The 27,413-nt window shown below is 40.8% G+C and overlaps 1 protein-coding gene across 1 annotated transcript in view; it reads left to right on the top strand.

Annotated features, from left to right (window-relative positions):
- The window catches only part of GPC4 (glypican 4), a 108,892-nt gene that overhangs the window by 55,539 nt on the left and 25,940 nt on the right, over nt 1-27,413 (top strand). The window contains exon 2 of the mRNA XM_036840572.1: nt 17,354-17,512. Coding sequence (XP_036696467.1) covers nt 17,354-17,512 — 159 coding nt within the window. The remainder of the gene's footprint in view (nt 1-17,353; nt 17,513-27,413) is intronic.

The raw sequence follows: 27,413 nt of genomic DNA, 5'->3' as shown, positions 1-27,413 counted from the left end.
TGTAGAAATACTTGGATGTTGATGCAAAGTTGATTCCTCAAAATATTAGGCTGGGCTATGTGAAATTGTTGATATTTCACCCTTTTGACCTGCAATAATGGCAACTTCATATAAATCAACCTTTATTATTTTGTTTTTTTTATTAATCTCCAGCTTTATAACAGAGCCATTTCAAAACTAAAGAAAAGATTCTCTAGTCTGTAATCCCAAAGTGATATTGCTATAGCCTGAATTTTTACCAAGGGACAGTTTGTGTTTGGGCTAAATAAAGCTAAATTGCTGGTTATTTCTGTAATTTCTAGAAGTAATGCTTCTTAAGACTACTAATAATAGTAGTAATAATCACAACAGGAAAACAACACTCTTCCCTTGATTAAATATAGCTGAACCCTAAAGCATAGAAAGGACCCTCCTGAGGAATATACAGCCATTCCTCGGGATTGGGGTGGGGGGTTGGTTCCAGGACCCACCCCCCCGCCCCGCCTCAGGGATACCAAAATCCATAGATGCTCAAGTCCCTTATATGACCTAGTACATCGTTCCATATGCTTTAAATAATCTCTAGATTACTTATAATACCTAATACAATGTAAATGTTATGTAAATGGTTGCTGGTACACGACAAATTCAAGTTTTGCCTTTTGGGACTTTTCTGGAATTTTATTTTATTTATTTTTTAAAATATTTACTTACTTAATGTATTTATTTGGCTGAGCCAGGTCTTAGTTGCGGCATGCGGGATCTTTTTTTCAGTTGTGGCACGTGGGATCTAGTTCCCTGACCAGGGATTGAACCCGGGCCCCCTGCATTGGGAGCGCAGAGTCTTAACTACTGGACCACCAGGGAAGTCCCTAGAATTTAAAAAAATATATATTTTCTATTCACGGTTGGTTGAATCCACAGATGTGGAACCTGTGGATACGGAGAGATGACTATAGCATCTTTTGATGTCAGTATTTATAATAATAGCTACTATTGAGTGAGGTACTATATAGTTTAATGCTTATATTGTATATATATTATATATAGTTTGACACTTATATAGTTTAATGCTTTCAATGATAATGCTTTCAACGAATCTACGAAGTAGGTTCTGTTTTTGTCCCTATTCTACAAAAGAAGAAGTAGTCTAGAAGTAAAGAGATCAACCCAAAGTTGCACCATTAGTAAGCCACAGAATTCAGTTCAAACTCAGGTCTATGTAACTCCAAAGCCTTGATGCTTTCCATGTAACATGGTGCCTTCCTGCCTCAAAGACTCAGAACAAGTACTGTGTGTAGGAAGCTCTTCAGTTTTCTTTGTTTGAGTTTCCTGCTTGTTGTGACTTTATTCATTTGTTTTGTAATGAACTGGTCTGACTGAGGAACCTTGGTGATGCTGAATAAAATAAGGTGAAGCTCTGGGTTCTTTAAGAGCGTGATCCTTCCTGTTCCAAGTTGCTGTTCACTGGAGAGACGGAAAGAAGCTTGAGTTCTGTATGCTGTTCCAGGGCTACCACATTTGTCAACACTATTATAAGAGTTTTAACCAATAATGCATCATGCTTTTTTTTTAAACATAGGCTCATTATTTTTTTTCCATAGGCTCATTTTGTAATAATCCCTGAGATCATTTCTGTTTACATTTGCGGCCACAGATCATGGTAGCACAGAGGTTCATCTCACAATAATGGAACAATGCCTTTTTATAAGAGTATACCCACCATTCACCCATACCCACTCAGTCATCAGGCCAAATGGAAACCCAGAAAGTCAGACTTGTGTCACTGAGCACCTCTTGGCGTGTATGTTTATGAAACTTGAGATTGAACTGTGATTCTTTTCCAAGCTTACTTAATTATGGTCTCAGAATCATATTCTATATGATTGAACTTATCATAGTAGGGTTAAACTTCGATATGATTAGTTGGTCTTTTTGTATTGGGCTGTGTCCATTGTAATATATTAAACATAGAAATGCCCATGGGCAAAAACATAAGTATTTTTTTTTTTCAGATCACCCGGTCGAACTCATTCTAACTTAAGCTGTTCATTTGCAAAAACCAGGGCTTATAATGCTGGACATTCAGCTTTTGGAATGGCCTTTCCCTACTACATTGAAACTGATTCCAGAATGTGACTGAAAATCTTTCACCATGGTAATGCATATGCTCCTGTAACATTGGCTGTTATTTGGGGTCATGCCACCTTGGCTCAGAGTTAAAACGTAAGATTAGGTAGATGTTTTTTAAAAATGTGACCTTGCATGGTTTATGATCCTATGAAAGACAAAGAGGACAAAGTAGGCTATTCTCCATTCTTTCATATTTCTAGTTACCAATACTCATTTAGGTACACTAAAATGTTTACTAATTCAGACAGATAAGCACAGCACTGCCCAGTGTTATTTTTAAAAGAAGACAGACATTTAGTGTCGCTTGTTGTTTGTTCTCATCCTCCAAGACAGTTTAAAAAATTGCCTCTCGTGGGTTACTGTGGGATCCGGAAAAACTAGGAGCTTGTGCAAATATAGGTGTGTGTGTCTGCAAGGAGAAAGTTACTTTAGTTTTTATTTTCCTTTGAAGTACCTTTAAGTATATTCTTAAAATACATCCTAAACCACATACCATTATTCATTTTTCCCATAGGATAAAACATCTTCAAGGAGAGGAGCCGAAAACAAATATATTAAAGTGACTTATTCTTTTCTGGCAAAAAGTCCTGGTATGAAATTGGGTCCTTGAATTTTCCAAAGGAGGCTGTATTTACTGCCCTTCTTTTCTAAGAAGGGCCATTTTAATAATTTTTGCTATCACATCAAAGACTTTTCACAATAATTATAGTCAATAATTGCAGTAGTAATGCTGTGTGCCATCTGCAGGCTCTGTGTAGTGGAAACTGGAGAGAGAAACGTGCCGCTCTGCTTGATGGGAGTTACCGTGAACTTGAGGCCCTGGTGCCAGATTGCCTCTAGCATCAGCTTTAGGTAGCCCTGCCACTACTCAGCCCTGGGTCACACACCGGCTTCCTTTTCTTTCTCTTGCCCTGGGCCCATTTCTCTGCAGTTCTTGCTCTCTGTCTCCCCTGCCCCTGCAGCCTGAGCCTCCCCATCCCCCATGGTTGTTGCTCATCCTAAATTAGCTGATGGGTCTTGATGAAGAGTCACATTCTCAGACTGGAGGAGTAATTGGAACTTCTTTGGGATCAGAAATTTGACCAAATCAGTTGCTTTACGAGTAGTTGGCCCATGACCCAAAAGATTTATGGAAAGCAATTGGATATTGAAATAATGAAACAGGTACTTACTCTCCCATTGCTCCAGGCCATGGAAAGCTGTCTGATGCTTGGAATTTGTGAACATGAGGCCTCCAGACTGTCTCCTGGCCAGACTCTGATGCTCTGGTATTTCTCTTAGGTCCTGTGACAGACACCATTCTATAGTGATTCCAGTGTCAGCCCTATGGCAGCAACCTTCCTGTCTTCTTCGAGGCTCAAAGCAGAACGGCCTCTCTCCTTTCATCCCCACCCAAAGCAAAACACGGGAACAGGCAACCCCTTTATTCTTAGTTTTCTGACAGTTCTGCGGGAAACAGGGCCAGGGTGCACCTCTGATGCACTAGTTGCTTTCTGGAACATTCATATCTATCTCTGTGGCTCTGGGGTGACTAAGAGGACTCTGATCTGGCCAGCCTATATCTGAGGATGGTCAGGAATGGAATAGGCCTGTGGGGGCTTGAATGCAGAGCGAATGACTGGTTTCTCTCTTTTCCTTGTCACTTGTTGGCAAGGTCAATCACTTTTCTATCTTCTTCTGTAATGAAGTAAATTTTTTTGTGTGTCATAAATAAGTAATCACATTAATCTGTTTAGTGCCCAAGATCTGTCCTTATTTTTCCCTTCTCTATGATACTTAAACCAGAGGAAAATGGTAGATGGCTGGCATGACAGCCCAGCCGAAGAATTTCCTAATTGATACCTTACATTTAACTTTAAGTACCTTTTTATCAGTTTCAGAGCCGAGAACAAACAGGGATTATTCCTAGCATGGTAGAGAGGAATTATGAAGTCTCTCAATTCCTTTGCTGTTTGGTTTGTCAGTCACTTGAGGGCATAGAAGCTCCTCTCCTCTGACCTCAGCTGCAGAAGTTGGATGGGGTGTCACGCCAGTGATTTATTGACTATTGGAATATAAGGTTCGGGAAGCTCATCATCAAGGGACCAGATTTAGATTTAGAGACTTTTCAAAAATTGAAGCATGAACATCGTCTGAGAGATGGCATTTTTAAATTAATTTGCGTGTTCAGTGACCTGATTTGTCAAGCCAAATAAGTAAAGCATTTGTGTGAAGTTTTTCCTTTGTGGATTTTGCTTTATTGACCAAGAAAGGCAGCGGAACTAGATCCCCAAGGAATTTGCTCATTGCAAGATTTTGCTTTGAGTCCAAGCTAATACCTTCTGTTAGTTTTGGATGACTCAAAAAAAATGGCCACGGCATATCTGGCAGTGTACAGATTATATTTGAGTAGATGAATCTCTCCCAGTTTGTCCAAAGGCACCTCCTAAGACACATCTGTTGGATGCCCCAGTGTAAGAAGCATGGGCTGGGTGGATTTGCCTGGGATGGTGTCCCCTCTCCTCCTGTCTTTCGAACTTGAGTTGTTTCTAGATGAGATCAGAAGACCTCAGAGATCTTTGGTGGGGGGAGGGTGGAGGAGTGGAGTGATTCAGAATATACAGTAAGAGGGAGAGAGAAAAAGCCTATAGAGCAACAATAAAATCCACTTCTGTTCATCTTATAATTTTCAAGAGGGTGGAGACCAAGCCTTTTGCCTTTTCTGCACTGAGGAATGGCATCTAGAACGTTAAGAGGCACTGGGTAAATATTGCATTAAGCACCAACAATTTTTTTGTGTTGCCAAATTGGGCCAAAGGTTAGTTTGGGAGAAGTGAACCAATACTTTGGTATAGAGTTGGGGAAAATTTTAGGACAGGGTTCCATTTCCAGATAATCTCTTGAGGTGGAATGGTTGAAGTAGTAAATGTACTGAATTTTTTAATCCAAATGAACAAATCAAATGTAATTAATCAACAGGTCTGATCCTAAAGGAGAGATTCTGAAAGGTGAGATTGGGGAATTGAATGGCGCCAAGGAGACGGTCATTAGAATAAATAGGGAGATGGCCATTAAAATAAATGCCGATCAGACCTGGGATGCCTCACTTATAAAGGCAAGCAGGTAGAATGTATAATAGACAATAGCAACACTGGAAAGTTAAGTAAACTTAATCTTCTAGGAAGGGCAACATCATTTCTATAAGAGGAATCTGTGCTTGATTAATGACCTTGTGTTTTTCAGGGGACTAAAGCATATGTGGACAAAGGGAAACCAGTGAATGTGATCTATCTGGGCTTTCAGAAAGCTCTTCTTGGGATTGCACAGCAAGCCAAGGAAACTTAAAATAACTGGCATCACCACAGAATTGTGGGGCTATTCCATCAAATACTATGATTGGCTTTGAGGCAGGAAGCAAAGGGTTAGGGATAAATAAGTCAAGCCTCTGTATAGCCACATTAACAGTGGCATTCTCTCCAAAATTAGGATGGAGACAAATTTTGCTTAAAACTCTAGTAAATGGCCTAAAAGAGGAAATGTACGTTGAAAACTTTACTTTTGGCAACAAAAATGGGACTGAATTCTAGGGTGTCTGCCCCAAGGGTGGCAGGCCCAGGTGTTAGGATACTAGATAATGGTGAAGAGGAGCTTTTTTGAGGGTTGGGGAAACTCAGCCTTGCAAAATGAGGGCTCTGCCTTTCCTCCATCTGCCTGCGCTAAGGTTGAGAAACATTTTTATCTCATGCTATAAAAATTAACCCCTGTTCAACTGTGGCCCATGTCCATGGGAAGGGAGACTAATTAAGGGTCATTAAATGCAGATCTGTATTAGAGTAAGCTGTAACTTACTGTGACCTTTAACAAGAATTTTGTGCAAGTGGGTTTTAAGGGTTTTAATTAAGTACAGACTTTGAAAAAGTAAATTTTCTTTCCCCTTCGCCATTTCATTGATACCTGCCTAGAATTTTAAAGAATGGTTCATGTGGCTTGAAATCTGTTGTTAGAGAATCATTTTTCTTTACGTGAGGCAGTGAACTTTGTTATCACTTAGGGTAAAGGCATTCTAAGTGGCCATTTGGAAAAATATCTGTGGGAGAATTCCTAGTGAATGACTATGCTGTTATTTAGGTATATTTTTCCTAGAAAGTAGATTTACTAAAAACCTATTCTCACACTGTATTCTGGAGGGAGGAATTTTAGGTATGTCATGAAAGGGGGAGTAAAGAGAAGTTAAGGAGGGTTTTTATTTTTCTAGTTACCCAAGCTGAAAAAAGGCATAAAAAAAGAGAAAACAATGTTAAAAATGTTCATGACCCACATGACCCGTGACACGCATATAAAGCGAAAGGCATTATTTAATGTTTGTATTAGCGCCTCCCCGCCCACCTACTGCATTTTCTCCTACACTTGGAATAAACTTGGTACCCAGCTGTTGACCCTTTCCAATCTTGCTGTGAAACCTAAATGGCTGTGGCAGGTTATCTTAGAATGGGGCTCCTGGGGGTTTCTTTAGAGATGATTAGGAGATAATAAGGAAAATCGCTCCCTGTTGGAAGTCTGGTGTTCGGTCAGACCCCTGGGAGGAGGAGGAGAGGAATGTCTCCAGTGTTTTTCTGAGGATGCCTTCCTCCTCCACTTTCTCTGAGGTCTGATGTGATTGCCCGCAGGAGAATGCTCACAGGGATCATTGTAAGAGTGGACACTAGGGGTGCAGAGAAAGGACAAGATGCTGGGGGCCAGCATCCCTCCCATCCCAGGAATCCCTGTCTTAGAGACGGCCCTCAGGAGACCTCAGTCTACCAGTAATTAGGACACTTGGCTTGGGTACATAGGTTCCAGAAAGAAATACTGTTGGGCACCAAAGAAAAAAAATGTTCTAGCCAATGGTGTTTCCTCTCTAGGCTACTTTGTATTTGTAGCTGAATTTGAAACAGGCATATTTGGACTCAGGCATTCTGTTAAATGGAGATCGTAAACTAGTATTCGAGAGAAACTCTCAAATGATGCTACTCCAGGTATGTGCACCTGAATCACTGACAGGAAAGATCTTCTTTATTTGTAAAACAAGTAAGAGAGCTCCTTCTTTTCCTGCTTGCCCCTATTCGCTCCCCAACCCAAGTCACCAACACATTTCCGGGAGCCTTTTATTAGCTTAGGTAGTATTTACTGGATCCTCAGAATTGTTGAAGAGATTTCGGTTAATTGCCAGTATTATTATTCCTGTTGAGTCCTGGACCTGGAAGAAGTGGTTGGAAATGTGCAAAATAGATGCAGTTGCTCTACGTGCTCTAAAGTGATAGTAACATAAGGTCAGAGTATGCATTTCAGGTCATTCACTCAGTTTGGTTGATGTGCCTTTCTTCAGTGAACCTTTGGTACAGTTAAAATGGAGTTTGAAGATTGTCAGATAAAAACTTTGGTTCATAATTTGCTTATCAGTATAAAGCAATAAAAAGCCCTGCTTGATTTCGATGTGAGGTGGATTTTAAAGCTGTTGCAAGCTCACTGAAATGAAGTGTGGAGTTTGAAAGTAGCAGCCCTAACTCTTGAAACTACACTTAAACGAAGTATTCTTAGAAAAATACAATAAAACTGATTTTTGAAATGTATGTGTTTCTGATTGGCCTTCTAGCCTACCTTGCAGGATTAGTGGACCTAAAAATAATCGGTAGCAAAGCCCTCCAGAGCTATATTTTGGCAAGGTTTTGCAAAATGCTAACTGGCTGCATTTCTCCTACTGATTGGTAGGTGATCTCAAATCATACATCTCCATAATGACTGTAATTTATGTGCTTTATTATTACGGTTTAGGTCAAATGGTTTCAGGCTTTGGATGTGCATAGCACATTACATGCAGTCATTTCACTGCTGTTTTGCAAGGGAGGAAGGATGGATTAATGTATACATTCCCTCATCCCCCTGGGATTATTAAAAACCTTTAGAGATTTTCTTTCTTTGTTCCCATGAAGCAGAGCATTGTATATTCCTCCTGGGGTTCTTAGATAGCTTGGAGGGGATGGAGTTATACAGCAACCTGCATTTTAGCTCACTTTGTGGCTACATGAATTTAGATCTAGAAAGTGAACAGAAACTATTTTGGTAACTCTTTAGACCAACGGCAAGGAATTGTTTTACCTTCAGAACAAATAAAAATTAGGAAAAGAGTAAAGTAGCAATTGAGGGATTAGGAAAATTACTGCAGCAAGTAATAGCTTGATGTTGCTCCCCAATATTAGAATTACGTCAAGTGTTTGATGTAATACTGATGAAAGCCTCCCCCCGCCCCACATATTGATCCTTTTTACTTTGAAAACTGAAGCTTGCTTTTTTTTTTTTTAAGTTTAATTTTTTTTTTTTTTTTGGCTGTGTTGGTTCTTCGTTGCTGCGTGGGCTTTCTCTAGTTGCGGCCAGCAGGGGCTTCTCATTGTGGTGGCTTCTCTTGTTGTGGAGCACGGGCTCTAGGCACGCAGGCTTCAGTAGTTGTGGCGCATGGGCTCAGTAGTTGTGGCTCACAGGCTCTAGAGCGCAAGCTCAGTAATTGTGGCGCATGGGCTTAGTTGCTCTGTGGCATGTGGGATCTTCCCGGACCAGGGCTCGAACCCGTGTCCCCTGCATTGGCAGGCGGATTCTTAACCAGTGCGCCACCAGGGAAGTCCAAAGCTTGCTTTTTTTAAAAAAAGAAAAAATAAAATGTATCATAGAAGAGTTAGATTTACAGAATTTGCGAGGATAGCCCAGAGCTTTCCTATACCCCAAACCCAGTTTCCCCTATTATTAACATCTTACATTTCTGTGGTACATTGTCACAATTGATAAACCAATATTGATGCATTATTGTTAACTAAAGTCTATATCTTATTCTGATTTCCTTAGCTTTTTTTTTTTTACTAACAGTTTCATTGAGGTATGATTCATATCCCAAACAATTCACCCATTTAAAGTATACAGTGGCTTTTAATATACTCACATAATTGTGCATTTATCACCAAAATCAATTTTAGAACATTTTCATTATCCCAGAAAGAAATCTCATACCTTTTAGCTGTAACCCCTCCCTTACTTCCCATCCCCCTGCCCACCACCCTGCCCTTTCAGCCCCAGGCAACCACTAATCCACCTTCTGTCTCTATAGATTGACCAAGGCTGGACATTTCATGTAAATGGTATCATACAATATGTGGACTTTTGTGAGTGGCTCCTTACTTAACATAGTATTTTCCAGATTTCACCATGTTGGAACACGTTTCAGAAGTTCACTCCTTCTTATGGCTGAATAACATTTCATTATTCAGATACACCTCATTTTGTTTATCCATCCATTGTTGGACATTTGGCTGTTTTGAATAATGCTGCTATGAACATTTGGATGTAAGTTTTTGTGTGATTTCCTTCGTTTTCCCCTAATGTCTTTTTCTGTTCCAGGATCCCAGCCAGGGTACCACATTATATCTCGTCATCATGTCTCCTTAGGCTCCCAAGGCTTTTCTTTTGAAAGCCCTTTAAATAAATGTCTGTACTTACTTGTCATCAGTTCCCCATCACTTACGCATGCCACTGAACTCCTAATTGATAATGCTCTCTTTTCTGGCTATCTTTATTCCCCTAAATTCTGCCTCCAATAAGAAATTTCCCTGAAGTAGCTGGAAGAAAGAAGGTGCTGCTCTCCTGGCCCCTCTGCCTCACCTAGTACAAGTCATCAGAAAAGTCTCTTCCTGGAGAACTTCATGCAGTAGCTTATCAGTATAATAGATGCTCTTCATTTTTGTCTTGGTTTTGTAATTGCACTGTATTCATAATGCTTCCTTCTTTACAAAGGGCTTCTTTAAGAGCCTACAGTGAATCATGTAGAGCTGGGACTCAAACCCATATTTCTTACTCCCCAGATCAGTCGTCTTATCCCCAGACTACCATTAGGCCTACAGAATAAAAGACACAGATAGTATCAAGCATTTGGAAGCTTTTTAAATTCACTTCTTTAAAACCCCTTGTCAAGAGCTAAGTATCGATAAACTTCACCAAGGAGGTAAAAGAATTATATGCTGAGAACTACAAAACATTAATAAACGACATTGAAGATGATTCAAAGAAATAGAAAGATATCCCATGCTCTTGGATTGGAAGAATTATATTGTTAAAATGGCCATACTATCCAAAGCAATCTACAGATTTAATGCAATCCCTATCAAATTACCCATGACATTTTCCATAGAACTAGAACAAATAATCCTAAAATTTATATGGAACCATAAAAGACCCAGAATTGCCAAAGCAATCCTGAGGAAAAAGAACAAAGCTGGAGGCATAACCCTCCCAGACTTTAAACAATACTACAAAGCTACAGTAATCAAAACAGCATGGTATTGGCACAGAAACAGACATACGGATCAATGGAACAGAATAGAGAGCCCAGAAATAAACCCACACACCTATGGACAATTAATCTTCGACAAAGGAAGCAAGAATACACAATGGGGAAAAGACATTCTCTTCAGCAAGTGGTGTTGGGAAAGTTGGACAACCACATGCAAATCAAAGCTAGAACACACCCTCACACCATACACAAAAATAAACTCAAAATGATGAGACAACATAAAACTCCTAGAAGAGAACAGCAAAACATTGTCTGACATAAATCATACCAATGTTTTCTTAGGTCAGTCTCCCACGGCAACAGAAATAAAAGCAAAAATAAACAAATGGGGCCTAATGACACTTAAAAGCTTTTGCACAGCAAAGGAAACCATAAACAGAATGAAAAGACTGGGATATAATATTTGCAAATGATGCGACGAACAAAGGCTTAATTTCCAAAATATAAAAACAGGTCCTACAATTTAATAACAAAAAACCAAACAACCCAATTAAAAATAGGCAGAAGACCTAAATAGACATTTCTCCAAAGAAGACATACAGATGGCCAGTAGGCACATGAAAAGATGCTCATCATCTCTAATTATTAGAGAAATGCAAATCAAAACTACAACGAGGTACCACCTCACACCAGTCAGAATGGCCATCATTAAAAAGTCTACAAATAATAAATGCTGGAGACGGTGTGGAGAAAAGGAAACTCCTGCACTATTGGTGGGAATGTAAATTGATGCAGCCACTATGGCAAACAGTATGGAGGTTCCTCAAAGAACTAAAAGTAGAGTTGCCATGGGATCCAGCAATCCCACACCTGGGCATATATCCAGAAAAAGACGAAAACTCTAATTCAAAAAGATACCTGCACCCCAGTGTTCATTGCAGCACTATTTACAATAAGCAAGACATGGAAGAAATTCAAGTGCCCATCAACAGACGATTGGCTTAAGAAGATGTGGTGGATATAGATAATGGACTATTACTCAGCCATTAAAAAGAATGAAATAATGCCATTTGCAGCAAACATGGATGGGCCTAGAGATTATCATACTAAGCGAAGTAAAGTAAGTCAGAAAGAGAAGGATAAATACCATATGATATCACTTATATGTAGAATCTAAAAGATGACACAAATGAACCTATTTGTGAAACAAAAACAGACTCACAGATGTGGAGAACAAACTTGTGGTTGCCAAGGGGGAAGGAAGGATTGGGAGTTTGGGATTAGCAGATGCAAACTATTATATATATAGAATGGATAAACAACAAGGTCCTACTCTATAGCACAGGGAACTATATATTCAATATCCTGTGATAAACCATAATGGAAAAGAATATGAAAAAGAATATATATATATAACTGAGTCACTTTGCTGTACAGCAGAAATTAAACACAACATTGTAAATCAACTCTACTTCAACAAAATAAAATTTTAAAAAACACACACGAAAAAGGAGCTAAGTTTTCTCCAAATCCCTTTCTGCATGAAAGGCCATTGCAAAATCAAATCTCTTACATTGGCAGTTTTCCTAAGTGCTTTCCAGTCTGTTATTCTCAAATATCCCTCACTGCAGCCCCCACCCTTAGGGTGCAGTTTGTGTGTCTCTTCTTTACCAAAGGCATTTGGTTGCATTTTTGGTAAAATGAGTTGGGCTACAGAGAATGTTTGCTGTCCAAATAGTGCTGGTGCAGGCACGCCTGGGTTTTCTGCATTGTGTCCCATAAAAATTTCTGGCTGCTGTTTCCTCCATTTAGGACTCTGGAGGAGTAATCCTGAAGACATTTACTTTATCTCCTACAGGTATAGAAAGTTGAAACCCTAGTGGTAACTACAAGTATTCCCCTATCATCATGTCCCCCAAAATGTGTGAGAATCTGAGAGGCATTTTCTTGGTTTCTACTTGGACTTCAAAATGAAGTTACAGATAAATTGGGAGATCGGGATTTTCATATATACACTAATATGTATAAAATGGATAACTAATAAGAACCTGCTGTATAAAAAAAACAAAGTATATGTATGCTTTAATAAACGTAAAATGTGGAAATATTACTGAAAAAAATAAATTGGAGTATAATGGTGTATCAGGGAGAATCTTATTATAAAATATGTTAATAATGTCCCTTTACTCATCTTTTACATGACACTGACAGAAAATGTCCTTTTATGTAAAAAAGACATGAATCTGGATGTTATTTTAAATGCATCTTCAATAAAATATGATACTAAGCTGAAAAAAAATGAAGTTATAGTTAGAAGTAGTTACGTTGATAGTAAATAGGCTGGGAGCTGGCCTGAGAATGTAACCGCCATTTATAACATTTAATGTGGGCAGGTGGGTTATGAGTAACTGGAAATAAATGGACATTATCTGCACCCCATCTGTACATCACAGCCAGCCTTTGGTGGGAGGAATAAATGAAATAAAATGAGAAAGCACAGTTCTACAGATTGCCCGCCGCAGAGCCCTGTTAAAGGATGGACTAGATTCCTCATATTCAATGCCTGCTTCTTTAACTATTGAGTTGAAGTTCTTCCAAAAAAAAAAAAAAAAAGGAACCAATCCACACACTCGGCGGGATTGAGTAGTAATTTATTGTGATTGTCTTTGTTCAGCTTTGAAAAACGAAGGCATTGATATTAAGACTAAAGAGAAATTACACAGAGCTGGTGTGACTGAAAAAAGTTTGGCTCTTTCGAGTGATTTTTTTGTTTTTAATGCCACAGAGTTAAGCTTTAAAAGCACGCTTCATTGACTCTCATCCAAGCCTCCGAGGACAAGGCTAAGGGACCTTTTTTCTTTTGAGGGCCACTGACCCACAAAGAAAAACCCTAATCGAGGGTCATGTACAAAAAGCAACTTAATTTAGGTGCTTTCTTAGAAATCCATAAAGCCTTCAATTCACCTGCTTTTAAAATTAAGAACAGGGAACTCTCAACAAGTATAACAAACAAAAAAGTCCTTCGGTTTCACATTATGTGCAGTTAGAAGAGGTGAAGTGTGGTAAGAGAGAACAGGATGGGCAGAGTGAAAAGAGAGTGGAAAGCAGACAGAAGAGGGCCATGGAGAAGAACACAGAAGGGCCCGGAAGCAGGAGGTTGAGTTAGGGAAATAGAGGAGGCAAATGATGGGTGTAGATCATAACCCACTGTTTACTCAAACCATTGGATGAACTTCGATTCCTGGTTCTTCTGTGGCTCTAATGCTTCAGCCTTTCAAGCTAGAATTCTTCAGGAAGGGTATGTATCAGAATCCTCTAGGGCCACCCCCCCCCCTTTTTTTAAATGCATGAGCTCATCGCTTCCCCTGCAGTGGCTGTCATCTTCCTGTCCCACATTGGATCCTGTCGTCCCTGTGCTCAACGCTTTCAGCCTAAAGAACAAATTGTGACATCCTTCTTAAATAAGAAGTATACAGGATCACCAGGTTGAGAGGAGATCTCCAGAAACAAAAAGCATGTCTCATTCAGACACAGCATTTTAGAAGCAGTCTCCAACAGGCAAAATGGAATGTCTTTCCGTTGATACGTATGCCCTGGCTTTTAATCATAGAAACCATTTTTGGTGTTACAGTAGAAATATTCAAGTTTTAAAAATCAAATGAGTTGCTCGAGTTCTTAGTACAGTGCAGAGCTGTAGTTTCATTTTCAGATGCACCAAGACTTGTCCCCTTTTCCTTCCTAGTAACTTCTCATCAGCGGAAACTGGTTACGGCACTGAATCCCCACTGGCCCATGTGTGGCTTGGGATTTAATTCATAAGTGTGTCTTGGACAGGGCTTTTGGCAAGAATGTCAGATTACATTTTCAAGGAATGCTTTTTAGAAACACAGACAGAATACGTGGTGTATGCAAGGCTCAGATGGGCAAAAGTGGCCCGTTGGAGTGGCTTGTTTGCACTCAGGGGAAGATGACTTTGCCAGCAGAAACATTAGCCAGGTATCTACCCAGTTGTCACCCTTTCCACAAGGCAAGCCTTTACCATTAGACGGAGTCTTCCTGTAAAGATCTTCTCTGTAACATGGACGTGGACTCTTTTTCCTTAGTTTTTGCCAAAACAAATAAATGTGCTCCAGTGTTCAGATATCAGCAGGTCTCCCGAAGGTCCTGCTGAGGGCCCCTGGTGGGTAGGTGGTGGGTGGAGTGCACGGGCCTTTTGTTTAGCTGCTGGCTAGTTCAGTCGGTCACCAGTAAAACTTTAATTGCTGTGACCCATTTTTGAAGGGTGTTTTTGTTCAGTGCCAAAAATTTAAAACTCAACATCTAGCACCTTCTTACATGTAGAAAAGTATTCTTTCCTGCTGTCTCTTCGAATTTTCTGGTTTTAGGTTCTGTGTGTGTGTCTGTGCATATGTGCATTGGAGGTGCAAAAAAGGGTGCTTTTTTCCTTGGTCATAGACGCCTATTTTGATAAGATCCAATGAATGACCCTTTCGTTTATTGTATGTGTGAACCATGTTAAGATTAGGTGAATATAGATTCGCTTCCAGACTCTGAACTGTTTTGCCTTAGAAATTCAGTGCATTACCACAATCGAATCTTTGCAGGGGCTTGAAAACCAGCCTGTGATTAATTTTAGCCTGTGAAAATCTTTAAAAAGTAGCTGCTCTCTTTTTTTTTTTAAAGTTTAATTTTTATTTATTTATTTATTTTTGGCTGTGTCGGGTCTTCGTTTCTGTGCGAGGGCTTTCTCTAGTTGTGGCGAGCGGGGGCCACTCTTCATCGCGGTGCGCGGGCCTCTCTTGTTGTGGAGCACAGGCTCCAGACGCGCAGGCTCAGTAGTTGTGGCTCACGGGCCTGGTTGCTCTGCGGCATGTGTGATCTTCCCAGATCAGGGCTCGAACCCGTGTCCCCTGCATTGGCAGGCAGATTCTCAACCACTGCGCCACCAGGGAAGCCCGCTGTTCTCTTATTATATAATTCATTACGTCCTGAGTTCTCATTGTGAGCATTTCAGTTAATTTTCTTTGTGGTGTGTGAGAGTGATATGGATACTTTAATACAGCTACATCAAGTACTGTACTAGTTGGGGGTCCTTTGTATTACTTTATGTATTAAGATTGTGTTTGGGGAGATCCTCAACCCTGAAACCAGGAGACAACTGGATATCTCTTTGTTAATTAGGTGTCCCAGTACCAAAGGCCTGCTGTGAACTTGTTAAGCCAGTCAAGAGGCAGTTTTGTTTTTGGTTGTAACAAGATGTTTCCAGAAAACTAAGCTTCTTCCACTAATGAGATCTGATCTAAGATGTTCGGCAACCTCACAGCTCTAAACGCTTTCACATTCTTCCCTGTGCCTCCCCCACCACCCCCCGCCTTTGTTAGAATTATCGGTTGACCAAGGGTTTCAAAAATGCCAAATGAAGCATTTAGCAGTTTCTGGATGAGGAAGTTATTTGAAGAATGTTTCCCTTCTCCCCTTCTTTAAAAGTCCTTTAATGCTGCGTACCCGTTTTTGTCTGGCAATAACACTCTCCCTACTTTTGAATTGCCAGGAAGGAAGAATGATCAGGAATATATCTGATTATGTAATTATTTGCATCTGTGCAGTTGACAGTACTAGTGTTCGTCAAATAAATTGCCAACACCATGTTATTTGAAATCCGCCCCCTCCGCAAAACTACTTTGGTATCTGTCCGAAGTGAAGACTTATTTCCTCTAAGCACCCACAGCCAAGAAGCAGATTAGTGTTGTTAAAAAGATTTTGCTCTTCATTCCTCCTTCCTTGATTTATTATACACACTTACCATTGATAGGTTCATATGCCTTCAGTATACGCCTTCCTGAGTTCCTGAGACCTTAGGTCTTTTCAGACCCCTTTTGTCTGTCATGGAACATGAACTGCAATAACAGAAGGAACAGTGAAGGTGAATCCTTATAAACATCTGTAGAAAATGATACGAGGGCACCTATACCCCACAAATGAATATTGGTGTGACTAACGTGATAGTACCTGGTGGGGTTATTTTTGAGTGGCGCCATATCTCTTGGTCATTATGAGGGAGAGGCGTGGTCTGTTCAAAGCACAATTTTTGGTCTGTGACAGAGGAGGAACAAGGCAGAAGCTCTCCAAACCCTCAGGTCCAAACCACAAACAGAATGCCGTTGGTGTAGGGGAGGCAGATGGTCTGCATGTCTTTGACATTTTCTTGGCTCTTAGGGCTACCTAAAGGCGACATTTACTGCAAGCCATTCATCTGTATTTGGACAAGTGGCTACACCTCACACAATCATAAAGGTCAATATTATAGTGTCTAACATCTGTACAGAAGATGCTGAACAAGAAAATCTTAAAACTGAGAATCATTTAACATCCCCCTTTGTGACTTAACCATAGACTCAAATCCCAGCGTGGACTCCATTCTTTCCTCTTGGCTGACAACTCCTTGAAATGCACTTATCCCTTTGCTCTGTTTGCCACATCAATTGCTTATATATTTGCTCAGTTCTTGGTTGTTGTCACGTATTTTACAAATCATTCTTCATTAAGGGTACCCTCTCTTGTAGTGTAAACTCCCAAAGCTAGAAAAACTATGTCTCATTTGCATGACTTGCACAGTATTTAGCATAAAATCTCGAAGAATTTATGCGAGCCTTCCACTGATATTGAATGATACTCTCTTTACTGGCCACACTGATTTCTCCTGTACGATAACAATCTTCCTGATTAGAAAGTTCTTTTGTCTCTTGGAGATGGCTTCATTATCTTATTTTTCCAAGAAGGAAATCAATATTTTCAGTATAATGAAACTTCTTAGATACGCATGATGCCTGGGCCTTTGCAGGAACATCACGGAGAGAAATGAAGCCAAGCATGTGCACCTAAATCAAACTCTTCCGTTTTGGACTTGATGAATGATGATGGAGATTGATTGTCCCACATTTTATCTTCCAGGTGATCATTTGAAGATTTGTCCCCAGGGTTATACCTGCTGCTCCCAAGAGATGGAGGAGAAGTACAGCCTGCAAAGTAAGGATGATTTCAAAAGTGTGGTCAGTGAACAGTGCAATCATTTGCAAGCTGTCTTTGCGTCCCGTTACAAGAAGTTTGATGGTATGTATTGGAACTTTGGTCTAAGTAAGTGTAGATATTTGCTTTGTTCTTGAATTCTTTTTTTTCTTTTTGCCATGCGGCTAGCAGGATCTTAGTTCCCTGACCAGAGATTGAACCTGGGCCACAGCAGTGAAAGCGTCGAGTCCTAACCACTGGTCCACCAGGGAACTCCCTTGAATTCATCTTACACCTTTTAGTCAAATCACATCTACGAGCTGCCAGTGAAGTTCGTACAGTTGCTTTTCCCAAGTGCCTTTCTTCTCTCAGTGTTCAAGTTTTCTCCCAAGAGGCTCTCCTGGCTGGACCCCAGGGGCAAGTTAGCCTTACAGCTTTACTGCTAGAATCCTTCCAGATACACTAGAATCTGTACGGTATGGTAGCCATTATGGAAATATGGTCACAAGGAGCCAAAAAAGAGATTAAAGTAGTTTAATTTAAATACTTTCATTTATATTCTTGGGTGAACACACAATAGTGTTGTTGACACAAGTCACTAAAGAAAAATCTTCCTAATAAAAAGCAGGCATCTGAAAACTTAGTCAAAATAACCACAGAGATTCTGCAGATGCTGGACTTCAAATTAAATTTCAGAATGGATCCCTCAAAGCCAACTAGAATTCCTAGAAGCCCTGTAGAACACAGGATTAAAGCTCATGCAGCAGTGACCCAGAGGTAGCTCCTGGGCTCCAGTCTTCATTAAGTTCAGCACCATCCCTGGCCTCATTTTAGCTGAAGCTTTGGTCAATCCACGTTAAAGCCACAAGAAAACCCATTTCAGTCCCCTTTGCCAAACACAGATTTTCACATGCACACTTTCTTTTCAGAATGAAGAAATAGACAATCTGAGCCAGAAGAGAGGCACTTCAATCGTATCTGAAGCAATGTAATAGATAACAGACTTTCAGAACTAGAGTATGGGGTCCAAACACCTCAGGGTTCCTTTCTCTGGTGCTGTTCACTCAGTCTGCAGGTCGTTATGAAGTAAATTTAATTTTAATAGGAATGATTTCCTTTGTACCTGTTGTAAAGGCCATTCTAATTACATAGTACCTTTGAAGCATGCTTTTCCTGACATTCTGTGTGGTGAAGAAGTGAAGTACAAGGCAAATTTTTGAGACGTGAAATGTCTTTGAGCATTTCTGCAAAGGGCTCATTACCATGGTGAGAAGTGGGATTAAATTAGATTTGATCTAGCTGATAAGGCAGCCCCCAGCTAAAGAACAGGTTGTATTTCAAATGTTGCCTTTGAGATTCGTTATTTGAAACTGGTAACTGATTTAATGTGTTAGTCGGTTCCCAGGCTAGACGACAAAAGCATATTTATATATATATATTTTTTATAAATTTATTTATGTATATTTTACTTATTTTATTTTTGGCCGCATTGGGTCTTCATTGCTGTGCGCGGGCTTTTCTCTGGTTGTGGTGAGCGGGGGCTACTCTTTGTTGCGATGCGCGGGCTTCTCATTGCAGTGGCTTCTCTTGTTGTGCAGCACAGGCTCTAGGTGCACGGGCTTCAGTAGTTGTGGCACGTGGGCTCAGTAGTTGTGGCTCACGGGCTCTAGAGCACAGGCTCAGTAGTTGTGGCTCACGGGTCTAGTTGCTCCGCGGCATGTGGGATCTTCCCGGACCAGGGATCGAACCCGTGTCCCCTGCATTGGCAGGCGGATTCTCAACCACTGTGCCACCAGGGAAGCCCTGACAAAAGCATATTTAATTTGTAATGTAGTTGAACTAAAATTTTCCATGTAGTGTACCATTTATTGTGCCCATTTCCCCCAATGCTTTGTATGTGGAGTTGTGTTTAGTCTTTATCTCCTTTCCCTGGATGGATGGAAATAATTTATGTATCTATATATCCTGTTTATTATTCTATAATCCCCAATGCACAGGCTGTTAACTATGTTAACACCACGTGAAGATGAGTGTTATTGGCAAAAGACATCATTAGACCACCTCTGTCTCTTGGCCACTAAATTATCAGTATGATTATTGAAAAGAATGGTATTCTCTTGACAATGGCATTTCTCATTCAAGACAGTAACCGAAGCAATTTCTTTTCCTTTGAGGAGAAAACTTAGAGAGATAATCAGACAGTCATCTTTGAAAACTTGAGATGCTGATATTTAAAAATTACCACTTGGGGGTTTAATAATGGGACTTAGAAGGGAAAATTCCTGCTCTTTAGAAATGGCTAGCCTGTCAGTAGCAAGATACAGTGGAGATGAGGCAGTTTCCAACTTCCAAGGTCACTGCCTCCAAATCACCCCATTTCTTCTTAGACGTGTCTCCTCCAGGTGTGGAGTGCACAGACATTTAGTGATTTCTCTTGCCAGTGGGCCTGGTAGTTTCACTATTCTTTCCCCTTCTCACTCCCCATGGTTTTATAGCATTATTCATATGATTCCAGTGTGTACTTTTTTAAAAGCCACACAGAGAAGTTTTATCAGTAAGTATTAACATACGTTTTTTAAAAAAGGACAGAAAGGGACTTCCCTGTTGGTGCAGTGCTTAAGAACCTGCCTGCCAATGCAGGGGACACGGGTTCGAGCCCTGGTCCGGGAAGATGGCACATGCCACAGAGCAACTAAGCCCGTGTGCCACAACTACTGAAGCCCGTGCACATAGAGCCCATGCTCTGCAACAAGAGAAGCCACCGCAGTGAGAAGCCCGCACACTGCAACCAAGAGTAGCCCCCGCTCGCCACAACTAGAGAAAGCCCACGTGCAGCAAAGAAGACCAGCGCAGCCAAAAAATAAAATTAAAAAAAAAAAAAAGGACAGAAAAAGTTTCTCTTGCCCTTCCCTACTAGCCTTCACCTTCAATAAATGTGTTTAACGCTGTTTATCAGTTTCAAAACTGCCCATGAAAAATGATGATGAAACCCCAGCTTGTTTCTTCTGACTTCAAATTAGACAATGGCACAGACAATAAAGGTAGGGAGCATAGATTTAAATTTTTTTGAAGGAGTTGTAGCCTAAATGTGTTTGGCCTGGAGATCAGAACAGAGCTGGGATATTTTGCATATTTCCTCCAAGCTAGGCTTTCTGAGACAATTAACTGCTTTTATATGGTAATATCTCAGTTGATTGGTGTCCAACAAACCGTAATCCTCAAGTGGGTGCTGCATTTATTGATTGATTTTTTTTAAATTTTTTATTTATTTAATTTTATATTTCTGGCTGTGTTGGGTCTTCGTTTCTGTGCGAGGGCTTTCTCCAGTTGCGGCAAGCGGGGGCCACTCTTCATCGCGGTGCGCGGGCCTCTCACCATCGCGGCCTCTCTTGTTGCGGAGCACAGGCTCCAGACGCGCAGGCTCAGTAGTTGTGGCTCACGGGCCTAGTTGCTCCGCGGCATGTGGGATCTTCCCAGACCAGGGCTCGAACCCGTGTCCCCTGCATTGGCAGGCAGACTCTCAACCACTGCGCCACCAGGGAAGCCCTATTGATTGATTTTTAAGGTTGGCAATTATGACCTGCCAGTACTCCACAAGGCCTGAAGACGATGTTGAGTGAAATTGTATAGGGGCTGTGGTGACTCTCAGAAATTCAAGGGTGGAGTGCTTTGGTCAAAGAATTGTCTAAGCTTGTATAAAAGCCAAACCCTGGGTTATTGATGTGAATGGAAGGGAGGAAGTTAGGCAGAGTAACAAGATGGCGACTGGAGAACCAAAATGGGGCAGCAAGGTGGCATAAGGAAGGCTGGGGATAAGTACTGAGGAAATAGCAAAGGACACATGGGAACATAGGAGGTCAAAGTACGTCAGAGGAGCATTTTTTGCCATCTCCAAGTTTACAGTATAACTTTGACGTGGTGATCCTGAGCTCAGGCAACTTCATCTGTCATCAAAACTTCAGTCATGTTTATGAGATACCACTTCTTTCTAAGGCAGGAACAAGGTTTTTTGTTTGTTTGTTTGTTTTAAATAAACTTTCAAATAAAAATAAGGTTTCGAGGCTTTTAGGGCATTAGCCTTCTTTTACCAGAAAGCATCCCATTATCATTCTGCCTCCATGAGCTCTGGTCAGTCTGAGCGCCAGCGCTGGCATTTTGGAGTCAGTCCACTTATCTCTAAGGTCCTTTTTTGTTCTACACATGTAATTTTCTATTGTTTGCACCTCTAAAGAGACTCTACAGTGTATAAACCAGTTTTTAAGTTGTAAACTCTGTGCACGTGTGTGTGTTTTCAGACCTGGCTGAAGTACAGAAGAACTTCCTTAGGCAGCACCTCCCCCCCGCCCCCCCCCCCAATTCTCAGATTTCCCATATTTTAAACCTGCGCCTCTGAGTTTAAGGACTCACCTCTTTATTTTCTTACACGTTAATCTTCTTCATCTAATCTTTGACTTAGAATATTCAATACCAGAAATCGACTATCCTGGGCTAGAGACATAGAGTCAGAAAACTTTAGTGACAGAGCTAGCTGCTCCCCCTCTTGGCCAGTTTTGGGAATTTTTCTTTTTTTTGAAGTAGAATTGCTAATTAACATAGCTGAATCAGTTGTCTCATGAATATGCTAATCAGCTACTCCGTTCAGGGGGCTTTAAAAGAATTGCTTGGCAAAAGGAATAGAAACAATAGAAGTGCGGCATAATCCGTGTTTGGGGACCACAACATAAAGACCCGGCCCAAAATGTCGCATTTTGTGAGAGACTAGTTGTTTTTAAAAGAATCAGAGCGAAATCAAACAACCCAGATAGATTAAGATTAGAGCTGCCATGTTAAATATATTTCTGAATTACATAGCAAAAATGATGTTAACAACTACAAAGATAGATTATTGCTTGCAAACTCCCCGAATCAAGTTATTTGCTAGATGTTTTTACATGTTCTAAAAGAAATTTTAAGAAAATAGTGATGTTGTCTGACGCTAGTGCATTGGGAAGACTACTTTCATTTGCCATTGTAGGAGCAAATGTAGCAACTTTGCCCAGGAGGCAGAGCCCACTGAGTTGTCAGCCTGTTTCTGCTGTGAGCGCACTGTGACCTGGGGCAATTAGCTGGTCTCAGTTTTCCCATCCATAAAATGAAGGGGTTGAGCTGGGTGCTCTCTAAAAGACCCTTTCAATTCTAGAAATTCTGTGAATCTTCTCAACATGTGACTAGACCAGCTGCTTCAGTGCAAGGTCTTACAAGATGTTAATTAGGCGTCTGCATGGTCCCCTCTATTTTCCTCCTATCATTTCTTAACCCTCCGCTACTTTCACTGGGTCTTTGAAAACCCTCCCATGAGCCTGAAGCTTGTTAACTCGAATAATAGTAGAAATGTTCTGAATTAGCTTAAAACGCACATAAAAGAAATAATTGTCCCATCTATCTGAAGAGTGCTTCATGTCCTGCCTTTGTGAAATGACAGAAAACAAGGGGGCTGGAGAGCTTAAGGGAAAGGGTGGCCACTCTTCATATTGAGCCAAATTTCTGTTTTAATCAGTGACTAAAAATTTTCCGTGGTTCATCCTGGCCATTACCTCATTAGGCCAGTAGGCTCAGCAGTGTGGAGACTCAGCGAGTTGAAGGCATTCGGATTCCCATGCCCATGAAAGACAAATATAGCCAACTAAGCTTCATGGCTGTTGGCTAAGCTGAAGTTTCTGGAATTTTCCTGACCCCTGACTGCAAGCATTTTTCAGCTGCATGGTTTTCTTATTGTCCTTTGCACGGCCATACTGACCTCGTGAAGACCTCCCGGGTCTTTAGTTTAAGTCTTCGACATCCTCAAGATAAATGTGTCATAGAAATGTGTGACGTACATACAACATACGGTTGTTTTTTAATCCTTACCTCAGATTTCATTCATTAAGATGTCTTTTTAAAATTTGTAGCTTTTTTAAACCTCTGCTACAGTGCGGCAGGCAGGATGAGTAGCCCCGAAAGTACAGAAAAAGACATGAGGCCTCTGACCTTCCTGCAAACGCAGTGTTCCTTCCAGATCATACTATGGGTGTTTGATTTGGTTGGAAAGCACTGCTGCTCTGTGCTTTACAGTTCTATTTTCCTTCTTCTTTTTTTTTTTTTTCCTTTCCAGGCAAAAGAGACTAAAACGCTGGGTGTTTTTGCTAATTCTTTGATAATCTCTGTGAAGCGTGATGAGAACAAGCCACTGCCAGCTTAATGGAATCAAATCAAGAGCTCAGATAAAACACACACTTTTCTGTATTGACAAAGGTTTTCTGCCTTTTGAGTTGTTATCTCAGGTGTGGCCGGTTGTGGCTGTAGCATTGGCCGTCTCATTGAAAATGCTTGTGCAGCTTCCAGGGGGCCCTGAGCACACTCTCTTTGGGCCTCTGCTATTAGCTGTGGCTTCTTAAAGAAGGCGTGGCGTCAGCAAGAAGCAGCCGATCTGTTTGGAGGCGAGTAAATACACAGAAGAGCTTCAGCCGAATTGCTTTTATCTATTTTTCGGTTCATTGTGCTTTGAGCCTGGGAGTTGAGAGCCTTGTTGATCATCTCTGCTCACCCTTTTTCCATGCGTCTGTCTGTCCCAGCAAAGAAAAGGGCTTATTTGATCTAGCAGTGACTCTGACTGAGAGAATTCCCAAGCCAGTCAGGCCTTTCTTGTTCATTGTCCTGGCCCATCTCTATTGCGCGCTCTTTGCACGCGGTCTCTCTCTCTCTCTCTCTCTCTCTCTCCCCCCTCCCCCTCCCCCTCCCCTCCCCCTCCCCTCCCCCTCCCCCCTCAAGAATCTGAAGCTCTTCATAATACAGAGGACTGGAGCAGGGAATGCTACACGGGCATACCTTTTCTGGAGGTCAGTTTGGCAGTGTATCAGAGGTTTCAAATAGCTTCATTCATATCCTTTGACTCAGTAACTGTACTTCTAGGTTTTGATCTCAAGGAAAGAAAGATCTGCATGCAGATTTATGTACAAGAATGTTCATCACAGTATTACTTGTAATAATGAAAAATAGGAAATTATCCTAAATGTCCCATAATGATTACATTATGATCTGTTCGTATGGTGTCATAGTATGCAGTTGTTAAAGCTGATGTTTCTGAAGGCTTTTTAATCACATCGGAACTGCTAAGCATACAGTGTTATGTGAGAACAGGGTATAAATACAGTATGACCTCAACCATGTGACAATACATACCTTCACAGAAAAAGCAGGAAAGAAATTCAATAAACCATTGTTGTTCTTTTAATGGTGGGATTATGGGCATTTTTGTTTTCTTCATACCTTGCCATATTTTTCAAATTGCTGCAATTTGAAAGGAATACTTTATAGGAAAAAACGGTATTTTTAAATGAAAAATGTAAGAACTGCTTTGGTGGTGTTTTGCCATGTTTGGTTTTTTTTTTTTCAGTATTACAGTGCTCACTGTAGACAGTTTGGAAGAAGTAGAAAAAAATGCGTCGAAGCCTCCAGCATTTAAGTCGGATGAATAGAATAAAGGGAAATAAGTCATTTTCGAAAGCATGAGATAGATTACTTTTCCAATTGTGTCACTGCAAAATTGGGGTGAACTAAATTGAGAAACATTGAAAAAAATCACGCCGATTCCCTAACACCCATCCAACACCACTGTGTGCACCTCATCTTTTTTTGGTCAGGTAGACAATGTATATACATACATACAAATCAGAATCATAACCGATTGTGCCATTTTGTGTCCTGATTTTTCTCTTGATATTAGATCATGAGCAGGTAGACTGTATTATGAGGTTTGTGTATGAGGTCATATAATAGGTCCACGTGGAGGTTAGTATATGCAGCACTTGGAACACTCCTTCAGCCTTGGAGCATTCTTTTCTTCTTCTTTTTTTTTGGCTGGCCACGTGGCATGTGGGATCTTAGTTCCCCTGATCAGGGATCGAACCCATGCCCCCTGAGGTGGAAGCGTGGAGTCTTAACCACTGGACAACCAGGAAAGTTCCCTCAGAGCTTTCTTAAACATGCCCTCATGGGCCCTTCTCAGTGAGAAGGAATTCGGCTGTGCTAAAGAGACTTGGCTAGCTGGTGCTGGGAGTACCATTGCTAGAAATGGAATGCGGTCCAGGGGAAGGGACCTTACCGTACTGACCGTGTGTCCGTGGCCAAGTTAGTCCGGAGAGAGAATTAGCATTCAAAATGCATTAACTACTAGAAGTAACCTTGGGAAGAAAGGGCTGCTCCTACAGTGGCAGGGTCCCCTAGCCCCCTTTCATATGCTAACAGCCCCTAATAAGGGCCTCAGCTAGAAATGGCCTGCTCGTCCTGGGAGAGGACCATTGTTGGGCTACAGCTGATGATTGTTAGTCAAGTACACGTCCTTTTAGTACACCATGCCCTCCCTCAAAGGACACCATGCCCTCCCTCGCAGGCACTCCTGAGGAATGTGCCTGTTAGAGACTTAACACAGACTTGACCAAAAAAGCAAGACAGAGGAGGAGATAGTCTTTGGTTTCAGTCAGTAAAATGCTTGCTTAATTTCCTTTTCTTCCCCCCTTCCATTTGTAGGTGCTTATGTTAGCTGTTCTTCATCAAGTACTTGATCTTGGGTGAAAGAATGGATGGCTATAACTCTGAGTTTTCTTAACAGTGTGAGAACTATGATTTGTAGCATGTACCAGGAGACTTCTTTCTCAGGAATTTTGTGGATGTGGTAACTTAACTGTTTGCACGCTACACCAGGGCTGTGAAATACAGCCTTCACATTAAAGAGGAAATTAATCCTTATATGTAAAAGGCAGCTTCCTAATAATATAAATACAAGGGGGTAATTTATAGCACCAAGCAAATGGATTGAATAGAAAGGGCTTCCAGTCTCTTCAGATCACAGGTTAATTCTAGAATGCATTCTAGCACATTAATCAATAGCCAGTCGATTGTTTATAAAGTAGTAGCTAATGGCATTTAATAGCAGAACTGAGGGTCTTTTGACCTGTTTCAAGAATTTTGAATGTTTATTTGATGCAAGACAAGTGGCGGAGGATAGAAGTTCCAGAAGTACATGATGTTCTTCTTTTTGTAAAAGACAGGATACTTACATAGAAAACTTTTATATGGAAAGGTTTTGCCTTTTCTCTCTAGTAGTTTTTTTCCATGTTAAATTGGTACTACTGACATTAAGAATAATCAGATGTTAGAGCCAGAAAACACTCCCAATCTCCCAGTCTCCTAGCTCAACCCTTGCATTGAGGTGCTTCTGGTAGGATGCAGATGAAATACATGGGGAGGGTGGGGCATTGACCTGCAGCTTAATTCTCAATTTTCCTTTCCCTGATTCTTTGCCTCGATCTTTTTGTATATACGTGTGCTGTGTATGATACTCTGTGTTGTAATATCATGTAAAATCTCTTCCCTGGATTTCTTCATCCCGTGTTTTTCACTCAGGAGTTGCTCCACCCTCGTAGATGTCTGGGACGTTTCACAGAATTGGAAGCTAGAGCCATTAAGCATTTCCTTTGGCTGAATTGTTCCCAGTTTTATAAGGCCTTGGGTCTTCTTAACCATTCTCCAGCAGCTTTGGCTTAATTTATATTCCCCCCAGATGGATAATATTTGACTCTGCCAAGAAAGATAAAAACCAGCCTTGAAAGGTTTTTTTTCTTTTTCAATAATTGTAGATATAAGGAAACTCTGAAGGTGACAGTAACATCATTTCACATATTATGAATAGTGTCCATTCATTGAGCAGCTATTGTGTGCTAGCCATTATCCATATGAGGTGAGCAGTAATAGCCCCATTTTATGGAAGAAGAAGCAACAGAGGCTCAGAGAGTTTAGATCTGTCCCGTCAAGGTCACACAGCTCATAAATGAGAGGGCCCATGCTTTTCCCACTGTGTCATGCTGCTTTAGATCCTAGCACGTTAAAGTGTTTATTTCCACTCCTATGTTGTGGTCATTCATGAGCCCTAGGCGTAGCAGTTGCTTCATCCTTGGAACATAAATCCTTAAGCCCCCGAACTGAAAATTGA

This window comes from Balaenoptera musculus, chromosome X (genome assembly GCF_009873245.2).
Source record: "Balaenoptera musculus isolate JJ_BM4_2016_0621 chromosome X, mBalMus1.pri.v3, whole genome shotgun sequence".
NCBI classification, from domain to species: domain Eukaryota; kingdom Metazoa; phylum Chordata; class Mammalia; order Artiodactyla; family Balaenopteridae; genus Balaenoptera; species Balaenoptera musculus.
This window is presented reverse-complemented; position numbering and strand designations above follow the sequence as displayed.